Source organism: Phacochoerus africanus, chromosome 14, assembly GCF_016906955.1.
Source record: "Phacochoerus africanus isolate WHEZ1 chromosome 14, ROS_Pafr_v1, whole genome shotgun sequence".
In the NCBI taxonomy this organism is placed as follows: domain Eukaryota; kingdom Metazoa; phylum Chordata; class Mammalia; order Artiodactyla; family Suidae; genus Phacochoerus; species Phacochoerus africanus.
The window spans coordinates 47,692,867-47,706,507 of NC_062557.1; the positions used below are offsets into that span (position 1 = coordinate 47,692,867).

General features: G+C 55.5%; 1 protein-coding gene across 1 annotated transcript in view; it reads right to left on the reverse strand.

The window, feature by feature from the left end:
• Positions 1-459: 459 nt before the first annotated feature.
• Positions 460-13,641, reverse strand: part of RTN4RL1 (reticulon 4 receptor like 1) — a 66,737-nt gene continuing 53,555 nt past the window's right edge. Inside the window, exon 2 of the mRNA XM_047757941.1 lies at positions 460-3,594. Coding sequence (XP_047613897.1) covers positions 2,273-3,594 — 1,322 coding nt within the window. The 3' untranslated portion in view covers positions 460-2,272. The remainder of the gene's footprint in view (positions 3,595-13,641) is intronic.

The window sequence follows — 13,641 nt, forward strand, 5'->3', positions numbered from 1 at the left end:
TCCCTGGCTTCCTGGAATCCCCTCTGGGCCCCTAGGAACTGGCAGTTCCCTTCCAGCTGCCCCCAAGCCCCCTTAAGGATCAACAGCTTAGCTGCTGCTGGAGAAGCTTTTGGGAACAGGTCCTGGATGACCCAGGGCCAGCCTGCTCCGGGGACAACCACAGAGAGGGTTGGTGCTGTCCCAGTGCAGCCAGAACGTGGGAAATGAGTCATGTTCTGTGCTGGTGAGGGACGATCCATGGAACAGAGAAAGAGAGAGAGTGAGTGTGTGTGTGTGTGTGTGTGTGTGTGTGCACTCACATCCCAGTGAGTCAGCGTGCCCCTGCCCCAAACAGCTCCTCCCTCCAACAAATGTGCTTGTGTTCTCAGAGCTGCACCCGGCCAGGCTCACACACCCCCTGCAAAAGCCCCAGCTCTGCCACTCCTTCAGCAATCTGGGGTTAGGAAATGAGAAACAGGGTTCTTATCCAAGAGAATTTTATTATTATTATTTTTCTCTCTTAATTGGATTCAATATTTCTTGCTCCTCACACACATCCTCTCTGGTGGGGCATTTGGATTTGGGCGAAGCCAAAAAAAGATTGTGTCCGCCCAGACCCCAGCCAGCAGCATGGCTGACCTTGACCTGAGCCCCTCTCCTCTGTCTGAACTTGCCGCTCCATTCCCTGCACGGCCCCGCTCCTGACCCCTGAGTCTGGGCATCTCCCCCGACCTCTGCCTGTCCCTGGACATCTTCAGAGGGTTCAGGAGGGGCGGGGCCTCCGTAATGCAGAAGTGCCTGAGATGGTTCTTGAAATGCCCTCTTTGTCCCCCTTCTGCTAAGGCCACCTGATGCTTTCCCTCCTGCTACCCGCCGCAGGACCCTTGCTGGGATGCCCATCAAAGAGCCTCAAGGAAAAATTCAGCAGCTGAGCCAAGCTGGAGGCCTGGGCTCAGACCCAGAGCCTCCCTGGCCCTTCCAGACCGTTGCTGGCAAAACGCGAGGCTGACAACACTGCCCAGCTTGTTGGACTAACACTGTGGATGCTGCCTCGCCCACTGGCCTCAGAAACCCAAAGCCCCTTCCTTCCCCTTTTCCACCCAGCCCGTCCCTAGGGCCTGACTCCCTGATGGCCAAGAAGCTGCTTCTTGCTTCTCACCCTGATGCCAACAGCTACTATATTGGGGGCGATTGAGTGCTCCAGGGCAGCAGACGGGATTGTGTTGCATATAAAAACATGGTGATGCTCTAAATATCTAAGAATATTGGTCCCCTGAAGTGATTCTTGCTGCCTCCCCTTCTCCCTGACCCTCCCCCACTGTCCCTTCGCCCCAGGCCCTGGCAAGCTCAGGTTACATGGGAACTACTGTTGCCACGTTGGGATTCTAGACAACAATCCTAGGATTCCTTTCCTTCTAGAAATCACCAATACAATCCTTAGTTCAGCAGATATAGGTTTCTGTATAGTTTATAAACATGATAAGACATACAGTTTGGTAAGGGAGTAGGGCGAGGGCCTGTGCATTTGTGTGTGTGTGTGTGTGTGTGTGTATATATATATATGTAGAGAGTGTGTAGATATATAAGTGGACGTAGTTATAAAACTGCACCTCCTGTGAGAACCTCATTGCACAAGATGAAGCTCTAAATTTCAGCCTCTGATGATCTTTCCTTTGGTAAGTGGTTCTTGGAGCCCAGCAGGTGGGCCTGGGTCTTCCAGGCTTGCCTGAGACATCAGGAATGAGAGGCGTTACCCTCAAGGAAGGGGCTGAAGGTGGCACGTGGTTGGATTTAGGGCAGGGTGACTCAGTGGCCTCAGGCACGAGCCAAAATGCCACCTGCTCGTGTGCTCCCAGATAGCTGGTGTCGGACCAGCCTCTTGGGTGCATCTTGGCTGTTCTTCTCTGAGTCCTGCATCCTTGGGGGATGGCGGGGCCCTTCAGACCTCTCCAAATGACCAGGATTCCACAGAGCCCAGCTCCCGTGGGGGCACGGTCCCGTTGTTGCCAATGCAGGATTCACTTTGCAGCTTTAACTGCCGTGCTGGGTGGATGCGGTCCGTGGGTGCTCGGCGGGGCGCTGGCTGGGACAGCTGGGTGAGATGTGCCAATCCCCTCCCCCTTGGGGCTGTACACTTTGTATTTATAATCCAGCAGCCAGGAGCCCAGACGGCAGCTGAAACCTCTACCAGCCTTTGCCTGAAACCCAGCAGATCCTCCACTTGTAAAAAAAGAAAAGAAATCCTGTTCCTTGGTGGACGTGTGGCAGTGCTGGGTGCTGGTGTCCGGCGCCCTCAGCGGAGAGTGACCACCAGCCCCAGGATCCAGGCCAGGAGGGAGGCCCGCAGGGAACTGCCTGAGGAAGCTTGCTGCACCCCGCTGGGGGCACGGATGGGGGTCCTGCGGGCACACTTGCCCTTCCTCTTGGGCCGTGCCGTGGGCATGATGTCAAAGCTGAACTTGTGCTGGTAGTCGGCGTAGTCCTGCAGCTCATGGGCCTGCTTCCCGGTGCCCGCCTTGGAGACCTGGTTGCGATTCCTGTGGCTGGTGCAGTTCTTGCCCGGCTTCTTGTAGCCCGACCGGGAGCCGGGCAGATGGCCATGCGGGTGGCCCTTGTCCCTGGCAGGGCCGTGGGGTGGGTGGTGCTCCTTGCGGGCGGCCCTGTCGGTGGTGGTGAGCGTGTGTGACTTGATCTGGTGTGGGGACACCGGCCCCGTGCAGTTCCGGAAGTCCTCGGCCCTCAGCAGCTTCAGGTCCTGGCCGTGCAGAGACGCGGGGGACACACAGGGGACAGCGGAGCTGGAGCCACGGAACCTCTGCAGCCATTCCCACAGGGAGCGCGCCCTGCAGCCACAGTCCCAGGCGTTCCCGTTGAGGCGGAGGAACTCCAGGGCTGCCAGTGGTGCCAGGCAGTCTCCCTGCAGCTCGGAGAGACTGTTGTTGAAGAGGAAGAGGGTGGTCAGCCTGCGGAGGTCGTGGAAAGCCTTGTGGTGGACCCACTGCAGCTGGTTCTCGTGCAGCAGCAGCCGGTCCAGGTTCACCAGGCCGCGGAAGGTGTCCTGGCCCAGGCTCCACAGCTTGTTGCCGTGGAGAAACAGGTGGCTGAGGTTGACCAGGTCCACAAAGATGTCATCCTGGAGGTACTCGATGTGGTTGTCCTGCAGGTAGAGGTACTGCAGGCTGTGCAGGCCGCTAAAGATGCCCGCTGGCAGGGCGCTGAGCCCACACTTATAGAGGTAGAGGGCGTGGAGCTTTACCAGGCCCTGGAAGGTCTCGGGCGCCAGCGTCCGCAGCTGCCGGTTGTCGCCGAGATCCAGCTCCTCCAGGTGCACGAAGCCCTGGAAGGTGTTGGGGTCGATGAAGGTGAGGTTGTTGGAGTAGATCCACAGAGTGACCATGGCAGGGCTGAAGTGGCCCTGCTGGAGGAGGGCGATGCGGTTGTTCTGCAGGAAGATGCGCTCGCTGTCCTCCGGGATGCCCTCGGGGATGGCGGCGAAGTTGTGCGCCTGGCAGCTGACCGTCATGGGAGAGGGGTAGCACACGCAGTCCCGTGGGCAGCCGCTGCCCAGGGGCAGCTCCCCGGCCAGCAGCAGCAGCAGCAGTTCCACACAGCACCCTGGCGGGGGGAGAGAGAGAGAGAGCACAGCCAGGTCAGGGGCTGCCGGGCAGCGGGGAGACGCTCAGGGTGCCGGGCGGGATGGGCTTGTGACCCTCCTTAGCCGAGGGGCTCTGTCCCCGCCTTTGCTGCGCTCTGCGGTCCGAGGTGGTAGCCTCCTGAGGGCCTGGCTTCTGATGGCGCCCCACGCTCTTGTGCCCCACCTCTACTGGGGTTCCATCTTAGGGTAGAGGTTCTGATCCCCCACCTTCATCCTACCTACTTCCTTAGCTCCACCCCCTGAAACCCCAGCCCCGCCCCTACCTGCTGAGCCCCACCCCCTCAGGCTTTGCCTTTTCCCCCTGGGAGCGGAGGTCACAGCTACAGACACAGTCGCCAGCCCCTAGTTACTGTCCCAGCTCTGCCACTTACTTGCCCTTATCTGCATGCACAGATAGTGGTGCAGGCTCTTGTTTCAACAAAGTAAATATCTCATATGGAGTTCTGAGCAATCTTTTTAAATTATTCCCAATAACAAGCAAAGCATGCATGACGCCAAAGTTTATCTTGAAAGATGTCTCATTTACATTGCCTGCGTCCCCAAATACGCAATATGCGACACTACACCCCCTCTGCCTCCGTTTCCTCATTTCTTTTTTCTCTTCTTTTTTTTTAGGGCCATGTGGAAGTTCCCAGGCTATGGGTCAAATCCGAGCTATGGCTGCTGGGCTATGCCACAGTCACGCTGGATCCCAGCGGCATCTGCAACCCACGCTACAGCTCATGCACCATCCTTTAACCCACTGAGCGGGCGCAGGGATCAAACCCGCGACTTCATGGATGCTAGTCGGGTTTGTTTCCACTGAGCCACAAAGGAAACTCCAATTTCCTCATTTCTAAATAGCAATAGTTGTCCCTTACAGAAGACGTATGTGTGTGTGTGAAGGACTGGGGAGGGGGCACCAGGGCTGATGGTTCCGGGGTCCAAGGAGCAGCCAGAGCGAGGCTGCCCCCAACTGGGGTCCATCTTTTGGCCCCTCCCCTCTCCCCGCCTTGCTGGAGATTCCAGCCTGTGGCTGCAAATCAGGCTTCGCCTCGTGACTGTCCAGAGCATTTCCTCTGTAGCTTCCCTCTAATTGGGCATTAATTAGGCTTTCGTTAATGGATCCTTAAAATAATTTATTTTCGGATGTGTCCAGCCTGTGGTCAGATAATAGCCCCGCGCTCATTATCGGAGCAGCCTCATTATGGACGATCATCATTACCTGCCTTTTTCCAGGGTCACAGCTGCCCCGGGCAGCCTGGCAGGCGCGCCAGGGTTGGGGGGACAGGATCCAGGCCTGGAGACCCCCACCCTGCAGGGCCAGGCAGCCATCCCACCCGGGCTGGCCTCCTGCTCCTGCCCCTCCGGCTTGGCCAGCAGGCCTCTGGGGAGAGCGGGGGCCTGAGGCAGCTCCGCCGATCCTTCCTGCTGCCAGCTGCGCCAGAGCGCAGGAACGAGAGAACCAGCCCTTCCAGCCACTCTTGGGCTGGCCACCACCCCAGCCGCCTGCCCAGGCTCAGGTGGGCCTCGCCACCCCTGACACCCCCTCTTTCCTCCCAGGAATGGCATTGTAAATAAGTGACAGCACCCAGCTGTTGGGAGTTATGGGCTCCCAGAGAGTGGCAGCTGCTTCCCATCCCGCTGTAATCACCCGGCTTCCACCAAACATTTCCAACACATAAAAATCATCACACATAATTTGTTTTTTGCATAATTGTGTTCAGTTGCGATTTTCAGAGCAATTATGACCTCGGTGGTGGTGGTGGTGGTGGTGACAGTGCAGCTGTGAGGACCCTTCTGGGAGGGGCCGTGCTCTGCAGCCCTGGCCCTGCCTTCAGTTTGCAGGCCAAGCCTCTGGTAGGGGTCTCCTCGGCCTCATTTCCCCTCATTTCCCCAGAGTAATGGGAACAGGAGGTGATGGTTACGCCAGCGCTCCCCACGTGGAGTCTGACCTCCAACCAGCCACTGCCCAGGAGGGCCCCAGCCCCACAGGGGGTGACGGGAAGGGTGAGGCTTGAGCCTCCAGCCCCCGGGGGGGGGGGGTTGGGAGGAGGGCCCTTTTATAGAGCCCGCCACTCCCTCAGCACTGCGCTTCACCCAGGCCCAGGCTGCCCCAGGGAGGTGGCCCTGCTCTGCCACTCTGAGGGGGCCCAGGGGGCCCACCAGCTCAAGGGCGTTCAGAGCGCTCAGTGTGCTGAAGGGGCCAGGGTCATGGCCATGAGGCTGTGCTGGTGGGAACCGCAGGGCCACAGCAGAACCCCCCACCCGCTGGGGTCCTGCAGGGATGGGGCATCCCTGCCCTTCAGTCAGGCAGGGAGAGCAGCTCGAGGTGGGAGCTGGAGGGGCTGGAGCAGGCTCAGCGCTAATACTGCCGACATTTGTGCAGCTTCTGGAGTTTACAAAGCGCTTCTGCTTGCACTTCCCTGATCCTCAGAACTACTCTGTGTGCTGGGGGGTGGGGGAGGTTTCCTGCCCCCTGACCTGGGCTGGGGCAGACAGGCCATCTGCCTGCTGCTGTGGCCCTGCCTCTTTAAGGACCCAGGAGGGGATTCTCTGACATGGTCTCCAGAGAAGGCAGGGGGTGTTCCGCAAAGAACCATACCCCTTCCTCAGGCAGGGGTCCCCAGGGGATGTTGGGGTACGGGGGAAAAGCAGGTGAAGACCACAGTTCGGATAAAAGAGCCAACTGTACAAAAATCTAGGTGTGGGCTTAGCAGCTGGCATGTGAACACATTTGGCAGGTGGGGGGGTCAGATAAAAGGGAGGGACCTGGGGCAGGAGCCACCGTGCTGTTCCCCTGGGAGGGGTCCAGGAGGAGGCAGGGACCCCGGGTGATGCTGAGAGCTGCTCTCCATCCTTCAGAACCAATCCAGATCCCAGGGGACCCTGGCCAGGGAAGCTGCCCTTGTAATTACCCCTGCCCCTCCCACTGGCACTGGGGTGTCTCAGGTGAGTCTGCTGCACCCTGGAAGCTGGTCTCATTTCCAGGGCCCTGGACCAGCTCTCCCAGCCAACCCCAGCTGCCTCTGGCACCCCTACCCCTGCCAGCGGGTGGGTGCCCTGGCCATGGATCATCACCTTGCTGGTTTCCTCTCAGGGAGGCTGGCATTGTGTCACCAAGGCTCTTCCTGTGCCCCCGGTGCCCCTTCTGTGTGGCCCATGGGAGCCCCGACCCTCTGATGGCTGATTCATGTACTAACAGTGACTTTTGCATTTTAAGACTGCGAATTAAGTGCTCCTGGGGCAGGGGGACCAGTGCGAGTTTGCCCAAGTCTCAGGGTTTTCCTGGGACACAGGAAAGTTTCAGGGCTAAAACCTGAAAGTCCCAAACAAACAAGGACATCAGTCACCCTACCTGCTGGTGACTGGGCCCTGGCCGCCCTCACCCCCAATCTCTGGCCACAGGTGGGGAGGGGATAAACAGGCAGGTGTGAAGAATGAGTGTTTTCCAGACACCCTCCCACACCTGAGCCCTGTGCCTGCAGCCCGGGGCCAGGACAGAGCCTGCGTGTGTGCATGTGTACATGTGTGCACGTAGATCCATGTGCATCTGTGGGTATGTGTGCTTATCTATGTATGTGTACCTGGCTACATGCACGTGTGTGTGGGTACACGCATGTGCATATGTAAGCATACGTTTGTGTCTGAGATCATCGAGGAGCTGGCTGCCCAGCCCTTTCATCCTGAGCATCTGGACTCCATCCTGAGAGGGGGCAGCGCCCTCCTCCAAGGAGAGGCACACCGCCTGTGACATCCCCATCTTATCTCAGTGTTCACTCTGGCTTTGCCTATAGCTCCCGCTCTCCTGACACACTGAATTATGTACCCACTTCAAGCCCCTCCAGCGCACCAGGATCACTCTGAGCTGGGAAGTGGGCGGCCTCTTATTGGAATAACCTTTCAGCTTTCATCTGCTGCAGCTGGTCCCCCGAGCAGGCCTGGCCAGGAATGCCGTGCTAATTGGGCTGCCAAGCTCTCAGGGGGCCTTGTTGGAGCAACCTTGGGCTCCCCTACCCTCCGCCTACCCGTGTCTACCACCTCCTCGCTGCAGGAGTCCCTGCTGGGCAGGGCAGGTGGGGCAACTTTGGAGGCTGGCACAGGCAGCTCTGTGCCCACGTACTGCCTGGGTCTGCCACCAGCCCAAGTGGCAGCACATTTCAGCTGGACAAGCTTGGGCAGGTCACTAAACCCCCACGGCCTCAGTTTCTTAGTGTGGAAACTGGGAGTCAGAGCATCTGCCTTCTTGGGTGTTGGCGGCACTCAGTGAGGCTGTGCCCCCAGAACGGCTACCAGGGTGGGCGGCAGGCAAGGCGGTCCCAAGGCTGGTGATTACGTTACAGCTATTGCATCAAAGAGGGATGTTGACCATGCCCCCACAGGACCCTGGCGTTCACCCCACCACCCTGGCACTCCCAGATCCCAGAGGCCTGGCAGAAGGACCTGAATGTTCTGATGTCAAGTCAAGGTTCAACCCCAAGTTCAAGTTTGTGGAGCAAGAAGGGAGGCAGGGAGGCCTGCGGATGTCATCCATGAGCAATATGGGGGGTCCAGAGGAGGTAGGGGCCATGGAGACAGAGGGAAGTGGACAGATTGAGAAAATCTGGGAAGTAGAATCGACAGGACTCGTAGAGGGGCCAGAGTGAGGAAGAGGGGTGGGTACCGAGGAAGTGGGTACAGTAGGGGGAGGAGCCTAGGAAAACAGGCATCAGGGGCCAACAAAAGCTCTGTTTTAGGACATGCAAAGTCCTGAACCTTAAAGGGGTGAATAGTTGGAAGCTGGATCTACCAAACTGGAGCCCAGAGTTAAGACGGACATGTGGGAAGCCTTGACCAAGAGATGGTACTTAGATCCATGGAATGGATGAGGTCATCTCTGAGAGTCAAGAAAGAAGACAGAGGATAGAGGCCTCTGGCAACACAGCAAGTCTGAGGGCAAAAAAAGAAGAAACAACGGGCAACGAGGTCAAGGGAAAGCCAGGAACTGTGGTGTGACCAAAGCCAAGAGTCTCTCCAGAAGGAAGGTGGAATCAGCTGCAATGAAGGTGGCTGACAGTTTACCTGAGGATGGAGGAGTGTCCAGGTGATTTTGGCAATGTGAAGGTAATTGGTGATGCTGGAAAGTTCTTTTTTTATTTGAAAAAAATTTTTAAAGGGCCACACTCGCAGCTTATGGAAGTTCCCAGGGTAGGGGCCAAGTTGGAGCTGTTAGCTGCCGGCCTACAGCACAGCCACAGCCACGCAGGATCCGAGCCACATCTTTGACCTACACCGCAGCTCACGGCAACGCCGGATCCTTAACCTACCGAACGAGGCCAGGGATTGAACCTGCAACCTCATGGTTCCTAGTCGGATTCGTTTCCCCTGTGCCACAACGGGAACTCCCGGAAAGTTCATTTCTGGTAGAAAGTTGGGAGCAGAGGTGTGCTGGAGTGGGATAAAGGGTGAATGCAAACTATTCCATTTAGAATAGATAAGTGATGAGGTCCTGCAGTACAGCACAGGGAAACTATGCCCAGTCTCCTGGGATAGACCGGATGCAAGATAATATAAGAAAAGGAATGTGTATATATATATATGTATATATATATATATATATATATATATATGTATGACTGGGTCACTTTGCTGTACAGCAGAAATTAGCACAATATTGTAAATCAATTATATTTTAACTTAAAAAAATTTTAAAAAGTGAAAAGCTGAGGCTCTGCTCATCCTCCGCCCACAGTATTGCTAGGTCTCGTGGCAGAGGGGGCAGAGGACATGGCCAACGACTGGCTTTTGTTTCCAGGGACACACGTCACTCCTGCTCATGCTCCACTGGTCAAAGTCACCCACAGGACCCAGCCTGTCATTGTGGGGACGGGGAAGAATACTCCCGGGGGACCCAGGGAGCAGCATCTGTGAGCACCCATAGGTCACTCATTAGGGAAGCTTGGCTGGGAAGGGAGCAGAGAGACTGGGCAGGACCCAGAAGGGCGTGGGGTCCAGGGAGCTTGTTTGTTTTTTCAGATGGAAGAAAGTAGAGCCTGTTCACATGCTTGTGGGTATGATCCAGGAGGAGAGAGCAAGAGAAAAGAAAATTGATGCCTTAGGAGTCAGGGAGCCAAAGACACCAAGACCCAGCGCTCCAAAGGAGCTGCCAAAGCAGAGAAGATGGCAGGTTAGGCTCCAAGGCTTTTGTTTTCCTCCAGGAAGTAAGTGGGCTTATCAGCTGAGAGCAAAGGTAGGGAAGAAGGTGGGAGTTTGAGGCGGAGGAAGACAATGACACAGGCCCCTCTGTGTGGTGGGAAATCAAGCCACCCTGGTCACGTGAGAGGTTTGCTGGGGACGAGGAAACAGAACGTGTTTGCAAACCCTGGGTTCCCATGCCCACGGTCCCAGCCTCTGCCCAAGCGAGTTCCCCTGACCACTCGCCGGAAGGTTGGGGCTCTCTGGCTCCTGCAATGCAGTCCGTCCGTGTCACTCCTGCCGACAGCGCATGAGCTCAGCCAATACTCTCTCCCTCCTGTCCTCTGACCAGGCCTTGTGCTGGGAGGGCTCTGGGGACGAAAGACCCAGTTCCCGGCCTCCACAAGCTGACAGTCCTCCCCAGAGGCCTCCAGGACAGTATGCTGTGGACACGTGTCACTCTTTTTGGCTACCCAGACACTAAACCCTCTCTTCCTGTACTCGGGGGATCTCCCAGTTTATGTAAACGAGCCCTTCCCTCCTCCTGGAAGCTGAGACGGTCAAGCCCTCACTTTCCCAGCCTCCCTTGCTGCTCAGGCAAGGCCCAGGGCCTGGGCTCTGTCACTCAACACACCTACCCAGATTCTGAACTAGGACTTACTGAGGCAGATAAGCCAGGAGCCGAGCAGGATCCATGCTTGCTAGGATAGCAGCAGGGTCAGTGGCCGTGACAGGAACATTTAGAGGTGCCTGCTGGGAGTGTCTTTGCCTTCAGCTGGGTCATTGTTCCTGCCTGTGGAGCCTCCACCCCTCTGGAAGATTCCGTGAAAGACCCAATATCCTTTATTATTTATTTATCTGACCATGCCTGCGGCATTGGGCCAGGGATGGAACCTGAGACAGAACAGAAACCTGAGCCACAGCAATGACAATACCAAATCTTTAACTGCTAGGCCACCAGGAAACTCTCCCCGTATACTTTAAATAAATCTGCCTTTTATGGAAGTTAGTCAATCCAGGTGTCTCTTACTTGAAAATAAGAATGCTCACAAGCACATCTACGGTCTGGCCCTAAGCCCCCAGTTCCCCCTCCCTGAGTCACTCCCCTCTCTCCTGTGGGAGAAGCGCCCTAAGTTCCCTGGGGTGAGGGAGAACCCCTCCCTCACTGCAGGTGATTCGGGAGGCAGGGCTATCAACCAGTGGCCAGGCTCCCCCTCAGGAATTTGAACCTGCACCTGACACAGAGCAACTCTGCTGTTTAACCTTGGAGGGGACGTCTCACCTCCCTGCCGGTGGGGCCCACGTCTGGCCAGCGATCTGCAGAGGCCAGCCTCTGCCCCCAGTCCAGAGAGCTTTAGCCCAGGTAGCACTCAGCCCTGGCCTCCCAGTATCCCCAAGCCCTATTTCCTCCCATAAGGTTTTTCTTTAAAGTCACTCTCCATCATCTGTTTTAATTTTTAAAATAATACTTGCCAACTGTGGAAAATATGAAAAGCATAGAACTAAAAAGGAAGGAAAAAATCAACCCAATCCCATTACCCTTGACAACCATCAATGTGCCTTGCTATACCTTCTTCTGAGACTTTCTTCATTTAGGTAGGGATATAGAAAATTTAAATAAAAATTTTATTTAAAGCAATAAAATTGGGATCATGCTATAAATGCAGCGCTGTATCCTGCATTTTCTGCTTAACTTATTCATTCATTCAGCAGCTCTCCACGTGCCGCCATCTGTGAAGCTCTGCTCCAAGGCAGCCACAGGGAGCCCAGCAGGCAGAGTGACCCCACCCTCCAGGAGAATACAGTCTGATGGGGAAACAGACACTCATCAAATGGCCACATCCAGGAGTTCCCGCTGTGGCACAACAGGATTGGCAGCACCTCTGCAGTGCTGGGAAGCAGGTTCGATTCCCGGCCCCGAGGAGTGGGTTAAGGATCCAGTGTTGCCATAGCTGTGTTGTAGGTCGCAACTGGGGCTTGGATCTGATCCTTAGCCCAGGAACTCCATAGGGGGCAGGGAGGCCAAAGAAGAAAGAAAAAAAAAAAAAGGTCATACGATGTATAATCACGCCCTATAAGGAGGAGTATAGGAAAAGAGATCTAGGTACAGCTGGGAGAACTGTGAGGGTTCCACTGGTTGGGGGGTGGGAGGGCCGGGAGTTCGAAGGTCAAGAGGGACTCCACCGGGGTGGGTGGAGAGTCCAGGCAGAGGGAACAGCATGTGCTGAGGGCCTGAGGCCAGAGGCAGCACACAGTTAAGTAACAAAAAAGCAGTAGGGTAACAGGTATGGTTTTTAGAGACTGCAAAATATCCTACTGTGTGGGCAGACCATAATTTTTTTTTAATCTGTGAAATTTAGATAGTTTCTCATTTTTCACTATTATAAATAATCATGGAGGGGCTCCCGCTGTGGCCCAATGGGATTAGCAGTGTTTTGAGAACACTGGACGCAGGTTCAATCCCCAGCCCGGCACAGTGGGTTAAGGATCTGGTGCTGCTACAGCTGCCACTTAGGTCTTGACTGTGGTTTGGATCTGATCACTGTCCTGGGAGCTCCATAGCCCTCGGGGCAGCCAAAAAAATGGAAAAAAAAATTATGGCAAACCTGGTACTATCACTTTCCTCCTGGGAGATTCTCGGAGACTCAGGTGAGGGGAAATTTACTGTACACCTGTCAGGAACTTCCGATTTATGACTGTGTGAGTGTACCTATAGATTCTTTTCAGAGTCAGTTAAATTTAAGTACTGTTGGAAGGAACATCTTTATGTATTACGCTTTCTCCAAACTTCTCATTCTTTCCCTAAATCAGAGGCTCCTTGTCAAAGTCCTCCTGACAGGATGACAAGTCATCTTCCAGAAAGGTGAGCCCTCAGAGCCTTAAGTTCGGCATCCAGAAGATCACCAACCATGGGGGTTTGCAGAGACCCCACCCTTTCCCTTGTTTGCCTTCCCAACTAGGCTGCGAGCTACTCAGGAGACAAGAGCCTCACATGAAAAGGTTTCTGGGGGGTGGGGTGGGGAAAGCAAAGGACAGCATCATGGGAGTTCCCTTTGTGGCGCAGCAGAAACGAATCTGACCATGAGGACGCAGGTTCAATCCCTGGCCCTACTGAGTGGGTTAAGGATCCCGCATTGCCGTGAGCGGTAGGGTAGGCCGGCAGCTGCATCTCCGATTGGACCCCTAGCCTGGGAACCTCCATATGCTGTAGATGTGGCCCTCAAAAGACCAAAAAAAAAAAAAAGTACATTATCATGTATTGAATCCCTCCTATGGGACACACATCCCGTCCTGGGGGCATCCACATACAATCGTTGACTATTCCCCCCAAATTACTGCAAAGGTATGCAGACCCCTACTTTACAACTAAGAAAAATAAGGCTCAACAAAGCAGTGATTTACCCAACATAGTGGAGCCAGGGTTCAGACAAGATGGATCCAGGTCCAACCTCCAATGAGGTCCCCCTCGGGAACCCTCTTCCCCCCACAAAGGCAGCTCTCCACCTCCCATGAACTATGTCCTTGTTCCCTAGACAAAAACGTCATTCTCTCCCCCACCCCCGCCCTCCACCCGTCTTCATTACATATTTCCTCTCCTTGTGCTTCACACTCATGAAGCTGGGGAAGCGGACAAGGCAGATGGGGAAGGAAGTGGAAATTCTGTATAATACTGTCTTCTGTATCACAAAACTTGTCGTAAGTGCCAGCCCTGGGGATTTGCCGGAGTTGGTGCAACAGAGGTGGGGCTGAAGGTCAGATTAAATTGGACTGGTAACCCCAGGGGGATGCTTGCAAGGGGTAACTACAGAAAGCATTTCCGGCAGGAACGCGGGCAGGCAGCAGGCAGCAGGCCC